Raw genomic sequence first — 18,818 nt, forward strand, 5'->3', positions numbered from 1 at the left:
GCCCCTGGCCATAGAATGCAGTTCTGGTGTGAATCTAATTAATATAATTAATAATCTGTTGATTGATTTTAGTCCAGCTGAAGCTGTAAGGCTACACATGACTATTACAGCATGAAAACTTGGTGCTTTAATTAATTTTGGTTTTAAAGAACAATCTTAAAATGGTTTTCTCTTAAAACTTATTCATGCATTTTGCTCCATGTATGAGATGTATTTAGTAGATGTGAGATTAGTGATTTTTGGTAAATTATATGTATTGCAGCTAAATATGTGTTGAAAATGCTCTTAAGTGCCAGTCAAGGGAGACAAAATTCTTCATGTTCTTCTAGTGTTTATTTGACTTATGAAAGGTTGGTCGATAGGCACAATAACTGGTTAGTCTTACAGATTTATTGTTCAGCTGTAGGGATACAAAAATCTAACAACGAAAATCAAGGTTTTGTGTTAAATATCTTGATCCTACCAGAGAAGATCATGGAGGTTTTAGGATTTTTTTTCCCCAAACAGGAAGGGGGTTGGACTAGATGATTTCCAGCAGTGTTTTCAAACCCCAGCCATTCTGTGATCCTAAATGGTAGCCTGGTAAAGATACATTATATAATGTCCTTCCTTTCTGTGGTTTCTTGAATTTTTCCAAATGGCTTCTAGAAGCCGAGAATACTGTAGGAATGCTTCTTCATCTTTGCAATGTCTGCCTTGAGACAGGTTTATTGGATTAAATTGCACTTGCATATTCATATCTATCTCTCCTTCAGTACTAAACACATTCCACATTGACAGGGGTTCGAAGCTGTCTTTGCAGGTATGATCTAGTATGTCCCTTACAATGGCATAAAGAAAATCAATTAGGTAGTTGAAGACAGCTTTCAGTATTCCATAACAGTAAATAAGCTATTACATGCTAAATGGCCCAGGGTCATCTCAAATTGCAGTGTATGCAAGTGAATCCCAGAGTACACCTCAGGCTTCTTCTTAAAATTGTCACAGTTTCCCAGTTGACTCAGCAACTTTTCCCCTGAACATTGCCTTTCAGAAGAAAAGGCTAAGGTTCATACCTTTAAGAAAGCTTTGGTGGCATTCTTATGAAGCATTTAAGCCTTTTGAGTAAAATTAACAGTGTAGTTACAGCAGAGTTCTTTGCGAGTTTTTAGTAGTGCCTTACACTTTGCTTCTGCTGTTTTTGTTTCCATACTCAGCACAGTGAGCTGCTGATAGAAACACCAGAAGCACAGACCCTGTACAGTTGCTTGCTGTGCCAGAAACTGATGTAACAGTTTTTGGAGGAGATTCATAAAATAAAGGTTTATGTAGAGTATATGTGTGTATAACCTTGTGCAAGCATGCTGTAAGACTGCTTTAGGGTTTCAGATCTTTCCAGAGAGCTTATTCTTGAAGAAATCTCATGTGGGCTTCTGGCTAGACTGTATCTGATCTTTTTTTCCTTCTTTTTTTTGTTTCCCCAAAGTAACGTACAATTGTAATGAACTGCTTGCAGGTCACCTTTTATTCCTTCTTCATGGAGCAAGTAGATACTTGATGTATCTGGAGGGCTGAAGTAGATATGGAAAGAAAGGCAAAACCTTTCTGACCCTAGCATGTAGATAGTTTTTTCACTATTAATAGGATGTTTCTACTACAAATTATTGGTATCCAATAATCCAATCCAATTGTTTGGATCCAATTATCTAACATAGTTATGTTTAATATAAATGTATATAATAAATATAATTATGTATACCTCTTAACATGCCTTTATATGAATAACTCCCTATCTATACTAAATATTTAATATTAGTATGTTTATTTACAGATGGTCTTGAATTCCATTAACAGCACTGGAAAGCAGTTTATGTTCAGCTTGTTATTGAAGAAAAGGATAAAAAACAAATTGTGGGTTAACTCATAATTATATCATTCCTACCCTTTAAAAATAGTTCTAGTGTGAATTGTCCCTGCTAGACACTGCATTTGTTACATTGTTCCCCTGTAGAAAGCATATGTATTTTTGACCCTCACTTTTTATTTTTAAAATAAAAAATAATAAAGTTTTTATCTTACTTTATTACTCTTATTACTCTGAATTTCATGTTGATATTATTCAGGAAGCTGTTAAGGCAGCTGCTCTGTATGGCAGACATCAGCTTCTGCAATATTCTACTATTTTAATTAGATTTACTGCATCCCTCCAATACTTTGGGTTGGGCCCTGTTTTTTATGACCTCCTAAAGTAAAAAATAAGCAGCCATCTTTTTATTCCCTCAAAGCAGTAGTCAGAGAGTTTGGTATGAAAACCACTGAATGACTGTTCCCTAGGTATTTTCTATCATCTGTGCCTTAACCATAGCTAAATGGTTGCTAAAGCTCTGGGGTAAAGCTGAAGTTGGACTGCAAATAAAGGACTTTGTCTTTCTATGTTCTTGTTTTGACTTGTGTTTATAACAGAAACAAGTTTTATAGTCCTAGTCATATTAATAGAAACATGAAAGGTATGTCATTAACAGAATGGTAGGGAGGAAACCAAACAAAAGAATTTCAGGTGGGCTGACACTTAGCATTCAATGTATTTTTACTGTTCAGTTTTTTTTTCTTTTAGAGAGGCAGTAGATAAAACTTAAATGTGGATGAATAGTAAGAGGTTTGCCTATTTCAGCAGCCTTATTTTATTTCAAAGGTCAAGTTTGTTAATTATTGAAATACCTAAAAAATATGTGGTAGTTTCATGCTGAGACATCTTCTGATGTTTTTATGGCGTGATCAAAAAGTTAGGCTCTATCTTCTTGCCTATAACTTTATATTAAAAAATGTATCTTTGTTATTGTTACTCTGTTTCTGTTTTCTGTGTTCATACTGATACAGTATTTAGTGTTCTCATTAATTAATGATCCTTAAAGCAGATATGTGTGCTACCATCCATGTAATGCTTTCTCAAAAAAAACCCTATAAAACAATTAAGGAGTGATTTGCAATGACTGTCCAGGGCCTCCACTGCTGTGCAGAGCAGTATGAAGAATGTGAATGTAAAGAATGACTCTGTCTGCATTGCATGAAGTATGTGAAATTGAGACATATACTGGTTTCAGGACAGTTTTGAAATCTGAAATTTTGACACTGTTAGTACAAGTCCTTATGTGTGGAAGTTTGCTTCTTCTGTGCTTTTCAAACCCAACTGACACAAAAATGCATAAGCAAGACCATTAATTTCTCCTGAAGAAAAAAAAAATAATATAATTTAGAGAACAGTCACTTCACATGCAAACTGCAGTTAATATAATAAGTGTATTTGTGTTTGCACGTCTTCTCTATCGGTTGTCAAAGTAAAAGAATATTCTGGTGTTCCCTTAGATTAATTTAGTTTCTGATCATTGTCTGGCCTCATTAAGTATTGATTCAGTCAGGGACGTGTTGGTTTTAGGCATAGGTAGATGTCTTATTTTACAAGCTTTAATAGTAGTAAGAATTATTTGACCAATTTTTCCTGGATCAGGACAAGAAAAGCACTGTTTTTGAAAAAACTCTACGAAGCATTGTGTGCATCATTAGTGATTTATATGAATGTTAGAGAATAAAATAACCTAATTCTAGTATTTTTTTAAAATTTCAGATATTTATATGTTTCTCTTTAGTATAGTATTAAAAGAATTCAAAACCTGAAATATAACATGGTTTTGGTAGCACCAGGTACTTTGGCAATGTGTAATATGGTGTTTGTATGGTTCTTTATTTGCAGTCAAGAGATATATTACATTTATGTACAAGAAAATTTTTAATGCATTTCCTATACAGGGATTGCTTGGCATTTTGTACAGAACCAGTCTGTGCAAGTTTAGCTAATGTTCTTGGCAGCTGGGACAACCTACCTTCTCCTTTACCATCAGACATTAAAGAATACAAACTTTATGACGTGGAGACCAAATATGGTTTGCTTCAGGTATGGTACAGGTTGTCTTTATAATGTTTTTCTGCTTTTAGTATTAATGATTTTTTCTTTATGAAGTCAGTACACTGCCAAAGTTTTGTCTCCCTATAGTGAATCAAATAATAGTGAGGTGAGAGATAATAGTGCCCTGATCACTCTAAGTGTAAGAGAGGATAAACACTAGAAGCTCTAAGCTGCTATTCTTTTTTTGATTGTTCTGACATGTAAAATAGAAAATTCAGTTTTTATTTTCAATGTATATGTCTCTGCTACAGCTGTCTCTTCCATATGTGCATCTTTTCTTTACGTTCTGTGGAGAACCATTAGCTCCCAGGTTTTGTTTGGTGAATATGTTGATCAGCTTCATAAAGCAATTGTTGTTCATCTGAGATTATGTGGCCAGAGGGAAGGGGGGAATGCACCACCACACTTATGCTGTGATAGTTGACATTAGTAATCTCACCCACTGATTACCCATCTGTGTTTCATTCCCTTCATGCATAATTTTTAAGGCATAGGCTAAAATAGTGATGAAAAATTGTTTCTTAGTTAACTTAGGAATTTAACTGTGATCATAAGAACAGAATTTTTATAAATGTATTATAGGATGTTTGGGGAAATATTTAACCTGAAATAATGATCTTTTATGGACAGGTTTCTGAAGGTTTGTCGTTTTTGCATAGCAGTGTCAAAATGGTCCATGGAAATATTACTCCTGAAAATATAATTTTGAATAAGAGTGGAGCATGGAAAATTATGGGATTTGATTTTTGTATCCAATCGACAAATCCATCTGAACAGGAGGTAATAATCTTTGTATTTATCATCATTCAATTTCAAATTCAGGTCTTTGCCTGAAACCAGTTTCACGTTTATTTGGTATTCACCTCTGTATTTTGTTGGTCAAAAGTTAGAACATATGGCACAGGTCTGGATTGAAGTGCTGCATTTGATCGTTTCAGAAAAAGAGCCTGAGTGGGCTCAGTGGGGTCACAGTAGACTAGTAATGGTTTCAGACAGAGGCTGGAGCCTGTGCCACTTCTGCTCCCCTTCATGTTGGATGACATGCAAGCCTACCTAACTCAGTGTGTTGCAACTACTCAGTGCCTGGTTGCTGCCTCTTAAAATGAATTCCATCATAGCTCATGTTTCCTCATTACAGCAGTGCTTTGATTTTACATTACACTTCCCAGCTCTAATACTCAGATAAAACTGCATCAGCTAATCACTCTAAGCTACAGAGATTCCTAACAGTTTTGTCTTACTCTGTTTCTGTTTGATTCATAATGGAATTTGAGCAGCTTAATTATTTTTTACTGCTTGAGTTTCTTTTTGAAAATGATTTTTAAAAATCCTTGATAAATGTACTTCATTTTACTTCTCATATTTCTCTTGTAGCCGAAGTTCCCTTGTAAGGAATGGGATCCAAACTTGCCATCCTTGTGTCTTCCAAATCCTGAGTATCTGGCACCAGAATATATTCTCTCTGTGAGCTGTGAGACAGCCAGTGATATGTACTCTCTGGGAGCTGTTATGTATGCAGTGTTCAATAAAGGGAAACCAATTTTTGAGGTCAACAAGCAAGATATTTATAAAAGCTTTAGTAGACAGCTGGACCAGGTATTCGTTCTTTTTATGACTACTGTTTGTTGATTTTCATATTTGAAAAGTTATTACTGTAAAATATATTTAAATATCGAGAACACTATCTGCGCTCAAACATAAACCATTTGACAATGGTATCTTACCCTGCATAATTATAAATAATAAAATAATTATAGTAAAATATGAGCAACAAAAATATGTTTAGAGGAGGTTACATGCACCAACTTTATAAACTAAAAATACCATTTCTCACCTAATTTCTCTGTAAATGTATTGAATGCTGGTCTTGTGAAATAGTGCTTACCTGTTAGTAACAGTATGAAACATCTGGCAGTGGATTACCTATGTAGGACCATTGAAGGAGGGCTGGGTTTAGGGTGATTTGATCACTTGACATGGCATTTGGTATCCACTAAGCTATCCACATTCTTTGTGGACTGTGAACATTAACAGAAGACAGTGTCTCAGGTAATTGATCAGCTGACATAATGTCTGTTCATACTCAGGTTTCCTTTGTTGTAACTTCTGTGGGTGCCCATTGCCACACAGTATGTACTGTGTTTTAATGTGTGTAGACAACACCTTAGATAATGACATTTGACTGTTTAAAATACCATGTTTGTGTTCTCTGATAACCTGAACTACAATGGGAAGTTGCAAAAATTGTGGTGGGACCTAAACCAGGTAGGCTCTTGAGAAACAGAGAGGGTTGTGAGCGAGAAGGGAGGGATATCGAATGCGTGGATAGAGAAACCATCAAGAGAGCAAAGTGTAGTCCTGTTTTATGCTGGAAATAGTTACATGCAGGGGTTTCTGACTTCATGCTTGAATTACTTCCACAGCTGAGCCGTTTAAGCTCCAGTACTCTCCAGAACATACCCGAGGAGGTGCGTGAGCATGTAAAGCTACTCCTAAACGTAGCTCCGGCAGTCAGGCCAGATGCAGATCAAATGACTAAGGTCAGTCCATGGAAAATACAGTAGCCATAGGAAAGAGAGAAACTAGAGTTTTATTTGCAGAGCTATTTTAAAGTGTTTTCTGTTAATCATTTTAGTTGAAATGTTAAGTATTTTTTAACCATTTAGATGTAATGATAGTTGATGCCAAAAGTTCCTTATGCTGACCTTTATTTATATGGAAAAAAGTGGGTGCTGAGACAGAATTTAGAAAAAATATTCAATTTTTCAAAAATTATTCAATGCAACACTTTTTTATTCCTTTCCATACAGTTGGAAGCTTTTCTGTGCAATGATTTGATACAATTCAGTCTTTCAAATTAGATTGGAAGGATTTGAAAGTGAGAATATGATGAAAGGGCAATAAATAAATATAAGGATTAGCTTTTGGCTTATGATTTTTGATGTACTCTTAAATATGCAGACAATAATGCATATTAGGAAATTATTTTTCCTAACAAAGCAAATTTAATTGCAAGTAGAATATAATGGTTTTAATTTGGCAAAACTGTTGCTCCGTTTTCCTTTCTGAAAGTGGAAAGTGTTCTTCCCTTGTCTTATGCCCCATTTTCTCCAATCTGATAGACTTTCAGATTCCTGCTTATAGATTTGTTTTGCTAAATGATGTTATTCTTTTGCTGTGATGTAAAAAGATGGTATAGAGAGATAGAAATCAGTGTTTTAACTGTTGAAAGAAATAGTGGGTGAAGAAGGGAGGTGGAGCAAATGATGATTTTGTCCACCTATATGCTGAAAGATGGAAATGAGAAATCTGGCAGATATGTCTTAGGTATCAACTCAGTTGTCTGAAGGACTACAACAAGCAAATCTGTAAGTGGTTGTGTTAAGCAGTATGGTTTTATTAAGATGCTGAGTCTCTTTTATCATATCTGCACACTGCATACTGAATCATGGGGTAGAGATATCAGAGCTTCCAGGGTTTTCTGGAGTTTCCAGGGGTGGGAGCCAGATGTGGATGACCTAGTAGGTGATCCTTTGTTTAATATAATATAGCACAATTATTCCTAGAAGAATATTTATTAATATTTTTTTCTTACATTTTTTTTGTAAGCCACTTACTGTATATGAAATAATGCTTTACATGCACATAACATGCATGAGGTTTTGAAAAACGCTAGGAAAATTCTGTCTTAATAATCAACCTGTACCTGAATATTATACTACATGATATGTAAAAATTTAGTTTTCTAATTGTTAGTTGCAGACATATCATTGTAGAGGTTTATTGTCATGCATTGAAAGTATAGATAGATGATTATATTTGGGGATTATTGTAGCAGTGTCAGTGTTGTCCCCCTCCAGATCACAACCTTTTAATCTTATTTTTAGATACCATTCTTTGATGATGTAGGAGCAATGACGCTTCAGTATTTTGATTCATTATTTCAAAGGGATAACCTGCAGAAATCACAGTTTTTTAAAGGACTACCAAAAGTTCTGCCAAAACTACCTAAGGTATGTCTGAATGATGTCTTGAAATTGCAAATTTGAAATTATATGAACATCTGTTAGCATTTTGACTCTTGGAATGCTGGACTTTCTGTTGCATTGTACCATGATAGACTGCCATGAGAGTGTCAGAGTAGAAGGAAATAAAGGGAGATTAGAACATATTTACTCTGGAAGTATTCCTCAGCAAACAATAATTCTTTAAACGGAAAATGGCAAATAAGCCAAATAAGGAACCAGTGTTTGCATGTCCTGTTGTAGTTAATCCCAGTTTGAAAGGGAGTTTTCTTCTCTCCACTTCTAAGGCTTTCCCTGTGTTTCCAGGTGCCATCACAGCTCTTTGAAGCCATTTTGCCACCTTTTCTTCCTATAAGATTGCTTCAAGTTTTTTCATAGCATTTTAGTGTTGAATGATGCAAAACTTCCTTCCCTCAGTAGACTAAGTGCTTTCTTGTGCTGGCAGTGCTCAGAAATCTCAAAGGCAAATGCCTGTCATTACATATTTCTCCTCTGTAGTGTTAAGCACTATGTCTAGACTGGCTTCCTTTCCTTTAGTGGTGTACCTTCATTTATATAAGCTGTAATACATATAATAGTAAAGTAGTATTAGTTTAGTACATAATAGAATAACTGAGCTTCTCAACCACTGTATTATATTTCTTTATTTTTAATTCTGTTTTGCACTACACAGTGCAACATTTAAACTTCATATTTAATACTCTATTCTTTTTAATTTAGGATTTTTTTCCTTTGATCAGAAGTGGTTATTGCTTTGAATTTGGAAATAAGTGGCATGTATTTCACCTAACTTTAGACAGCCACTGATTGACCAAATCATCTTAGGGCATTCTTTTTATTTTTCTTCTGTCTTAAAAATATATTTTATGGGGGAAGTGACTGTGCCCATGAACCATATATTTCTGTTTATTGACTTCAAAAGCATTTTAGGATATCTAATGCTGCAGTAGACATCCACGGTTTACATATCTGTTTCATCAGCAGAATCCTATTTAGGAAATGGATCTGGAGTTTTACAGGGAGGTATAGTAGGATTATATGTTTGTTCAGTGAATGATGGGGTACAGAAAAAAAATTACTAATTTGGGGGATTTATAGGGTATTTTTAAAGGTCTTGTTAGGGTCTTTTTAAAGAAAGCATATAGCTTATGTTTTTTATAAAACTCATGTGTGGCTCAAAGTCCTATTTTCTGTACAGTTAACTGCTTTCTGTTGATCTTCACTGTTGTTAAAATCTTCATTTATGTTTTGAGCACAATCAGAAAATTAAGCAGAGTAGCACAGTGTAAATTAGCTACAGTGTACTGTGCAAATAAGAGAAAAAAACTGAAAATTGCCTGATACAAAAGTTGCTGAACTGGCACAATACTGCAGTGCAGTACATGGTTCATACTTGTTTTGTTGTTTTTTTTTCTTTTAGCGTGTTATAATTCAGCGAATTTTGCCTTGCTTGACTTCCGAATTTGTGAATCCTGATATGGTACCCTTTGTCTTGCCTAATGTTCTCTTAATTGCTGAGGAGTGCACCAAAGAAGAATATATAAAGCTCATTCTACCTGATCTTGGTCCTGTTTTTAAGCAGCAAGAACCAATCCAGGTATGTTACTATTATTCTTACTACAATTTGTCTCTTCGGTTTTGTTTTCCTTGAAAAATTGACTGATTGTCTTATTTCCCTTTTCCAGCTTCACGCACGTTACCCAATCTCCTCTGTAGTTGTCCAGGCAGTCAGTCTTCATTCATTTAAAATAGATTTTACCAGGGAATTCTCAAAGCTCTCTCTACCTCTGCTTGTTTAGAGGTTCTGAGGGTATATTGCATTTATAGATGAAATGAGATTTGCAAAAGATGTTTAATTTACCACTTGGTTTTGGTTGATTGTAGAAGATATATTTATAAGCATTTTAACAATTCTCCTGCAATCTGATCAGTGTTTGACAGTACAATGTTTTCATATATTCTGTGTAGATGAACCTGGGGTTTTTTGGGTTGGTTTTTTCTTGTATGCAGTTTGCTGACATTGGGATCAAGGGGTGGAAAAATTGTAGCTTTGACACTCCCTAAGAAGTGCTAATTATTCTTACTAAGGGTAGTATTTATTTGAGGACTGGTCAAAAATTTGTGAAATTTGTTTAATTTTTGTTTGACAAATGTAATGTTTAAGTAAAATATGCTGTTTTCCCTGCTGCTTAAATGTATAAAAGTAGTAAGACATAATCGTTACTGTAAAGGAGAAAAAGTTTGCATCCTTTTGTCATCACCATGATGATTCCTGAGAAATCTATCACAAAGTGGGGCATTGTGCCTCCACAGATGAGAGACAGGTATGCATTCCTTCTAGCTCACTCCTGTGTGCCATTATTTCTCTGCACTTAAAGGGCAAGGTAAACATAGCAGACCTTTTATTTCTGGGTTTCAGAAAACTGGACCAGAGCACTGTCATTATACTGTGGAGGCAGGGAAGGGGACAGCTGTCTAACTGAGAATACCTCAGGAAAATTGAACTACTTAATGCTGTTTATACTTGGTACACTGAAGCTTTATGTTAGCCTTTTTGTCTTGAAAAAAGTTAATGTATAACCAACCAAAAGCCAGTGAACATATTTGTGCTGTGTCATCCTAAAAGGTAGCTCTGTGTTCTGCTGCCTTTAACATTAGGTTTGTGACACAATCCTTGCTGCAAAAAGTTTGTAGCAAAGTTATATCTGGAGCATTGTGGATACAAAAGCTGGTTTATATCTTGAGAGATGAAAGAAGCAAAATACAGACTTGGAGTCAGCTCATAGAGAAGGAGCTTTGCAAAGTTTTTCTGTGACTATCTATTCAATTTTTACGCTGGTATTTTTAATGCAAACTACTTGGCTTATTCAACTATTGTTTTTATACTCTTTTTAGTATGGCAGAGTTTAAATAATCTAGGTCAGGTTTTCTAAGTTAATATATCAGAAATTCTGGATAAGAATACAAAGCTTCAGAGTGCCAGAGGATAGATTGCAAGGTCTGACTATCTTTGTACAAGGCAGAAATGCCTAGTTTCTGTGTGCTTGTAACTCCTGGAGAGGGCCATTTGGGGAAGATGCCAGTATTTCTTTCAAACACTCTTTCAAGATGTTACAGATTTGTAGGAGGGGCCTCTTGCTTGACTTTAGTAGGACATTCAAATTAGGAAATAAATGTATCATAGGAAAGCTGCTCTAATTCAATATGAAGAAATTGTTAGCTAGTGTTCACAATGTCTTTTTGTGAGGGAGTACGTGATAGGAAAAAAGAATATTTAGATAAACTTATTCTTGGGCTTGGTGTGGAGTAACTTGTGCTGTATGTTAACATTGTAGCTTACTCTGACATAGCTTCCCAGACAAACCCTTAATTTGCATCTAAAGGATTCCATAGACAGCATAGGATGTGCTGTAAATTCATTTTATAATTCACTACACAGAAATGTTCCCTGACAAGTACTGGGCTCTAGATGAATGAATGAAGCATTATTACTTAGAGTGCAACTGCTGTTAATTGCTCATTAAATGGTGTGAGTGAATCTGTGACTGTACCTTCTTAATTTTTACCTAAGTAGATAAAAAGTATCAAATGGGATCCTAGAAGCTTAAACACAGAAGCTGTAATTCCACAAAATTACATGATTAAGGTTGCTGGAGAAGGACAGGTGTTAAGAGCACGTATAGGTCTTACCAACTCAAGTTTAGGACAAAGATTGTATATTGAAGAAAGCTATAAAATCTAGCTTTAAAACTGATCTCATCCATTTCACCCTGATTGTCCCAAATATGGGGATATTGCATCAGAATCAATTTTCATGGAACGAATGAATGAATGAAAGAATGATTTTGTGTGTGTGTGCAAATGGGAAATTATAAATACCCAATAAGAAAACACATATTAGCTGCACTATAAAAATCTATTTTTCTTCTGTGTTAAGAGAAGGGGGGAATAAATAAAAGGGGGAAATTTGAAATGGGGTCTTGGTACATTTCTGTTTCTTCACATCAATGCTTCTGTTTATTTGACATAGAAGCACTGATTGCCATGTATTTTTAGACAAAAATTTAAGTCTTCCTATAAAATACTTGGCTTTTTGTTATAAATGTGATACTTTTAAACATAATTTATCCATCTAGTTTAAACTATTTTCTGAAAGGACTTCTGGTATCAGTGGATACTCACTGTCCCCTCTAGCACCTGTCTGAGCTGTGATATGAATCTTTTGAGTTCCATAGTGCTCTGTATTTGAGACTGAGCTGGCTGAATGATTTAGAGTAATGTTTAACTTGTAGATGGCTAATCTTAAGCAAGATGAATCCCACTATGCCTATGTGCTAGTGTTATTTTTGAAGTTAATGTGATGTGAATATTTTGTTTGAGATTTTTTATTTTATGATGCACAATTTCCATGTTAAATATAATAAAGTTATTTTTTGTCTATCTAGTAGCCATAATATTTTTTTTATTATGTCTCTATTTTGATTTTAGACACATGGAATACAACTTGTATATATGGAGTTTTGATCAAGTGCTTTGAGGACAGAATTTGAGTTTTAGTTTTTTGGAAGTTTAGCTTTTGCAGCAATTATGTGTGTATAAAGATCTTCTATGGGTATATTTTAACAAAAGACCATAAAGAGAAACAAGAACTATTTACAAGTTCTTGTAAGTAGAAACAAGAACTCCTTACTGAGTCATTATGATTTGTTATTTCAGAAGAGTCAGTCTAGAGCATGCATATTTTGTTTGATTTGTATTTGCTGTTTTTAAAATTCAATAACATGTCAAAGTGTTTTTTGTCTTCCATGCCTTCAGGCAAGCAACATGGTAAGTGATCACATTTACTGAGTTATAAGAAAACTTCTGAAGTTTTTTTGATATGATACAACACACTTTAAATTGTAACTATATCCTTTGCAGTTAAAACTTTTGGCTTCTGAATTGTCTTTCTTTGAATAGATATTGTTAATCTTCCTGCAAAAAATGGACTTGCTTCTGACCAAAACTCCACCAGATGAAATAAAGAACAGCGTTCTACCGATGGTTTATAGAGCCTTGGAAGCACCTTCAATTCAGATACAGGTATAGGAGTTGCAGCCTTTATTTAAAACTTTCTTTTTCCTCTTTAAGCTGACATGACAACGTTTTGTACACTTGTTTGTTTACTTAAAAAAAAGGATAAAACTGTATATAATATGCCTAAATGTTGAAAGACATGACTGCTTTATTAAAAAACATTTGTTTCTGGTAAAGTAAAATTTAGTTCCCTTGTTTTCCAGGAGGGTAACCACTTGATTATTGTTCTTATGCTCTTATCTTAAATTCTTACTAGGCACCATGGCAGAAAGTAGGATATGCATTTATATTTCCCTGCCTATGCAGCAAAAACCATGCAGGCAGGCATGCTAGTACCAGTCAGTGAGAGGTGCTTATTCTGAGCTCCTACTGGTGAGAACATCTCTGCTGACAGTTACCTCAGGAGACCTGATGTGCTGTAAAATCATATTAATATACTTTCTGTTGACATTTTTATGTATCCTTATTTTATTTTTCTCCTATGCTTTCTCTACCTTTCTGAGGTTCTTCTGGTTTTTTTTTTTAATCATTCAACTGCAATTAACTTCCAGTTACCCAAAAATGTTCAGGAGTGGGAGATAAAGGAACAAAATGTTACTCAAAGGCATTTTGGGATAATCAGATGTGACTTCTGCCTTTGAAACGCCTTTGTAATATTAAGGACAAAGGTTTTTGTTTCTGAGTACCTGACATGAGTTTCTTTCTGCATCAATACTTTGGTTACTTGCAGGTGTTTATTTGCAGCATATACTTAGTATTACTGTCTCTTATTTTTTAAACTGGGCTGAAATTGTGTGTTTATTTTTTCTCTGTTGCTAAAGTATGGTTAATCTTGACATGATATTTTATCATTCAGTCTATTGTTGTACTGCAGTATTATTGATGGTACTCCTTGAAATTTTCTTGATTTATGTAGGGGATTGATAGTTTGATGTAGTAAAAGCTGTGTTTTATATAAAGGTGTGCCTCGTGAAAATACAATATATTCTTGCTGTTTAAATATTATGAATTTATGAATGCTTTTTTTTCTAAAATCCATTTTTGAAGGTTATGTATACATACCATGATGCTTTATTATATAGTTATTTTTAAGTTAGTCTGATAGATTAGGGGCATTTTAGCTGAACATATTTCCTTAAATATTTCCTTAGGAGGAAAGCTTAAGACATTTCAAAATAACTGATATTGAGTTATATTAGTACTAATTTTATAATAAATACACGTTTCTTTTTAAACTTATGTGGATTTTTTTTTTTTTAGGAGCTTTGCCTAAACATAATTCCCACCTTTGCCAATTTAATAGATTACCCATCAATGAAAAACTCATTAATTCCAAGAATTAAAAATGCATGTTTGCAAACTTCTTCTCTTGCTGTGAGTATCATAGTAACATTCTCTAGTGTTCAGAAAATGTTGTAACCTTTGATTACTTTGAGTTTTCCATGTTGTGTCTTTAAAGGACAGCCCATCAATGTGTTCTGATTTCTTACTGAAATTTTTTTAAAAAAACTTCTTAAAAGTGAAAAAGCTCCATTTCTTTTCTCTAACAATTTTTAAAGTTTTTAACAACTTGTCATGTTAATAATAGCTTAAAAATTACTGAAGTAGGTTCCACAGTAATACACATTGACAGTGTTTCTGCATTGTCATGCAGAAAAAACAAGTTTTTCTGAACATAAAAACAAGTGCTTTTCTTTCATGATACAAAAGCATTTTTTAACTTGTCTTGGATTTTTCAGTACAAATATTTTCTTGTGAGTTTTTTAGAGTTGTTTTGGTTTTTTTTCAAAAATAAAGAGTTCATTTAATTGTTATCATACTTCACAGGTCCGGGTAAACTCATTAGTGTGCTTGGGCAAGATTTTGGAGTACTTGGATAAATGGTTTGTGCTTGATGATATTTTACCTTTTCTACAACAAATTCCATCAAAGGAACCTGCGGTGCTCATGGGAATTTTAGGTAACTAATGCTTCCACCTTTCTCTTTTGTGCTTTGATATTATAAATCTGAGAGCTTTCTGTGTTGTCATTGAACACATTCACATTGTGCATCCCTAAAATGACTATCAAAAACTTCCTGGTTCTTGAGTATGTCCCTGTTCAGGTGCCTTATGTATGACATTTGAGCACTAGCACATACATTTTTAGTCTTCGGGGCCCAGTGTAGTTCTGAGTACTCACTCACTGCAGTTCTTGGGCTGTGACACTTACATGGACTGGGTGCTCCACAGAGTCAGAGAGGCTGTTTTCTTCAGAAGAGCTGACATCTTTCAGATGCTGGAGCTTTTGAGATTTTACTGTTGCCTTCTTCTACCACTCCTGTACAGCAGATGCTGTAAATGATGGTGTACAAATCTGCTGATCTTTACTGCAGGTTTTGTTAGACTCATTTTGTTGGATGTTTAGGCACACAGTTGTGCTTGTGCACAGGAATGGAACACAGTCTGGGTGAGGTGTCACAAAATGACTAACAAAACCTAATGGCTTGGTATTTCCGGAAGGGGAAACCTCACTTCCACTTGAGCTTTCCTGCTGCCACTTGGTGCTTGGCTATCTCAGTGTGTGATTTTAGCAAACTGAATGTGCTTAAGGTGTCCAGATGACCAGAACCACTGCCAAGAAAGAGGTGTGACTGCTTGGCCAAGTCGGGAAGACAGTGACTGTTTCTCCTCTTCACACCAAAGTGGTGTAGACCAATTGTAACAGCTGAGCTGCACTGCCATTAGCTCTCATTAAATGCTGTACTAATATGTGATGGCAGCATTATTTTTATTTCCTCAAAAGCAGCAAGAAGGCATCTTCTCTATACTGATTTAAAGCTGCCTTAATCCTTGCAGCTTTTATTTACTATCTAAGAATAAGGGACGCTATTTTTTGCTTTAATTGTGTTAATTCTGAATTCTACTCAGATACAGTGAGTAAGTGAATCCTAGTTTGGAAATGATGGGCTGAAATCAGTTTTATATACTCAGGCTCTCCTTTCTTCCAGAATTATAATACCATCCTTCATCTTCTTTGTCTTGGTGACAGCTCTGTTCAACCACCAGAGAAAGTGAGGGAAGTTGCTGTGTCTTTTATGCTAATATGTTCAGTGTTTGCCACCAGAGCTGGACTATTTAAGCAGAGGACTCTTCCTGTCAGAAACACTACAAAACATTTGGGCTTAACACTGGGTCTCTCACATGTGTCAGGATTCTTTTTCAGTGATTTTAAAACAGATAAAGATTATGCATGAGTTCTGAGTCACTATATGTAACAGCCCAAACCTTGTTGTTAAGAGTGTTTGTGAAAAAAAATCAGGATGATAGTTAATCCTAGCTACTTGTAATGTGTCAGTGTGCCACGAGAGAAAGCATCCTTAGTTGATGCAGCTTGATTTCCCAAGTGGCACCCTGTCAGTTTGTGGCAAATCACTTGCACATGATGTATTCAAAGATGCATATTCTCAGATAATTGGCCAGAACAATACATTGACTAATACCAGGTTTCATAACTGCAAAGTATGACTTGTACATCCTCTTGTTCTGAGCTGTAGCAAAGCCTCTTGCTGTTGTGGATCAGTACTTAGCCTTTAAGATTCTCTTGGTACAAACACAGTGGTAGTTCAGATGATCAGTACATGTATGTGTGTGCTACTTGGAGTTTGTTCACATTGTTCACTAAACAACAATTTCTGCTATTTTGATGTTTTGTGTTAGGTATTTACAAATGTACATTTACTCACAAGAAGTTGGGAATTACCAAAGAGCAGCTTGCAGGAAAAGTATTGCCCCATCTGATTCCTCTTAGCATTGAGAACAATCTTAATCTCAATCAGGTAGGAACATGACTGTTTCACATACTTTTCCTTGACAATTATTAGAGAATAAATTTAAACTCTTCATAAAAAAATTCATACATTACTACATGTCTGTGTCTATTGTAAAAAGAAGCACTACCAAAACCCTTCCCAATTTTACCATATTTCTGTGTTTGAAGCATGTTATTTTTCAGTGTATTTAACTGATCTGGTGTAAAATTTCAAAATTAATATTGTCACCTTCCAAATACCCTGCAAAAATGGTTACCTGCTAACATAGTTATTGAAATAAAATGCTATGTTGCTATGAAATACTCGGAAAAGGAATAATAGATTCATTTCTTTGTCTGAAAATGAATCTGGAAATATACTCATGTGGAGGTTTTGTCTGCATTACCTCATTTCAATTTTTTTTAGTGGCCTGTATTCTTCCCTGATTCAGTAGGCACTCTGCTTGTGATTTTCTGTCTAATGCACGATAATGAAGGTGCAGTATAAATTATTTAAAAGTCTGCACCTTAGCTGACATTATGTATCATAGGTTTATGAGGTATTACTGCTAAGTTTCACCTATCTGAATTCCATCACTGCAAAATACAAACTTCTTATGTATTTCTTTTCCAGTTCAATTCTTTTATTTGTGTTATAAGAGATATGCTCAATAGATTGGAAGCAGAGCATAAAACAAAACTTGAGCAACTTCATGTCATGCAAGAGCAACAGAAGTAAGTGTTGATGTTTGTGTTGGAGAAGTAGTCGTTTTTTGGCAAATGTTAGAGAACTCCAGCCATAGCAATAAAAAAATCAGGTAATTCTAAGTTCAGTAGTTGAGAATCACCTCAAATAAGCACAGTTGTCAGAAGGTCTTCTTCTGTGTGGTAAATTGCTTTCCTGTAGTTGCTGAGAAATAAACCATAACAGAGAAACATTAACATTCCAGCCTTTTAGAAAGCTGTGATATTTTAAGGTATTTGGAGCTTTTTTATGGAATCTGATATGAGGTGAAATTTCTGAGACAAAATAATTTGGGATATCTGAAGTCTGAGTCTCCCCTCTCAAAGGGGGAAATTAATTTGCCGGTCTCCTGAAGGCATTATATAAAAGTGGTTGCTCTCATAGTGCAATTGTTTGGTGTTGTTTAAATGCAGAATGATCTGCATTGTTAATTAGTGTTGTGGACATGATTGCAAAGTTGTCTTGTTGTAATATACTCTGCACTATGTAGATCCTTGGACATAGCCAACCAAATGGCTGGGTCTGAAGAGGCAAGATCTAGTGGTACAGGCAATCAGGTAAGCAACAATGTATAACTTACACATAGAAATTTAAAATCACTTAGTTGATATTTACATAGCTTTAAATGACAGTATTTCAAATAATGAAGGTTTTTTTCTTTGATCTTGAACAGATTGATAAGGTATTTAATAATGGAACTGACCTTCTAACTAGTGGATCTGATAGTAAAGAGAATGAGATGTCATCTATTCAGAGAAAGGTGTGCTTTATTTTATTTTGGAATTCTTTTTTGTCCGTCTGTCTATTACAAGGCTGATGGGGTTCCAGAAGTGTGTGTAAATATGTACCATATTTAAAGATTTAGTAGAAAAACTGCTTTTCACGGCACACCACCATACACAGTTGCATGAGAAGATCCACGAAAATCATTCAAATCATATCCTTCAATTTCCATGTAAGCCTTACCTTGAAAACAGCTTTGTATGAAGTAGGCAGCAATTAGGCTTTTAAATTTTTGGTCATTTTTTTTCTTCTTCTTAATTATAGATTTAAATGAAACTAAAACTTAACCACTGGATTTAGATAGGAAAAGCAAAATAGGATAGGATTGTGATAAAATGACAAAGAGAAATGAAGCTAAAATGTAGAATTTTTAGTAGTAGCAGAGACTAACTTTTACTGTACCTTCCAAAGTTAAGTGAAACCAGTCAATATGTGGTTAAATACAAGAAGCAAAGGAAAG

General features: G+C 34.7%; 1 protein-coding gene across 3 annotated transcripts in view; it reads left to right on the forward strand.

The window, feature by feature from the left end:
- The window catches only part of SCYL2 (SCY1 like pseudokinase 2), a 35,345-nt gene that overhangs the window by 9,266 nt on the left and 7,261 nt on the right, over positions 1-18,818 (forward strand). The window contains exons 4-17 of one of the 3 annotated variants that reach the window (XM_015628760.3): positions 3,784-3,928; positions 4,571-4,720; positions 5,315-5,536; positions 6,364-6,480; positions 7,828-7,953; positions 9,386-9,562; positions 12,781-12,792; positions 12,925-13,047; positions 14,302-14,415; positions 14,869-15,001; positions 16,740-16,858; positions 17,465-17,565; positions 18,066-18,132; positions 18,249-18,335. In XM_015628760.3, coding sequence (XP_015484246.1) covers positions 3,784-3,928; positions 4,571-4,720; positions 5,315-5,536; positions 6,364-6,480; positions 7,828-7,953; positions 9,386-9,562; positions 12,781-12,792; positions 12,925-13,047; positions 14,302-14,415; positions 14,869-15,001; positions 16,740-16,858; positions 17,465-17,565; positions 18,066-18,132; positions 18,249-18,335 — 1,693 coding nt within the window. The remainder of the gene's footprint in view (positions 1-3,783; positions 3,929-4,570; positions 4,721-5,314; positions 5,537-6,363; positions 6,481-7,827; positions 7,954-9,385; positions 9,563-12,780; positions 12,793-12,924; positions 13,048-14,301; positions 14,416-14,868; positions 15,002-16,739; positions 16,859-17,464; positions 17,566-18,065; positions 18,133-18,248; positions 18,336-18,818) is intronic. The other 2 variants (XM_015628762.3, XM_015628761.3) reach the window with 2 other exon arrangements.

The sequence above is a fragment of the Parus major genome, chromosome 1A, assembly GCF_001522545.3.
Source record: "Parus major isolate Abel chromosome 1A, Parus_major1.1, whole genome shotgun sequence".
In the NCBI taxonomy this organism is placed as follows: domain Eukaryota; kingdom Metazoa; phylum Chordata; class Aves; order Passeriformes; family Paridae; genus Parus; species Parus major.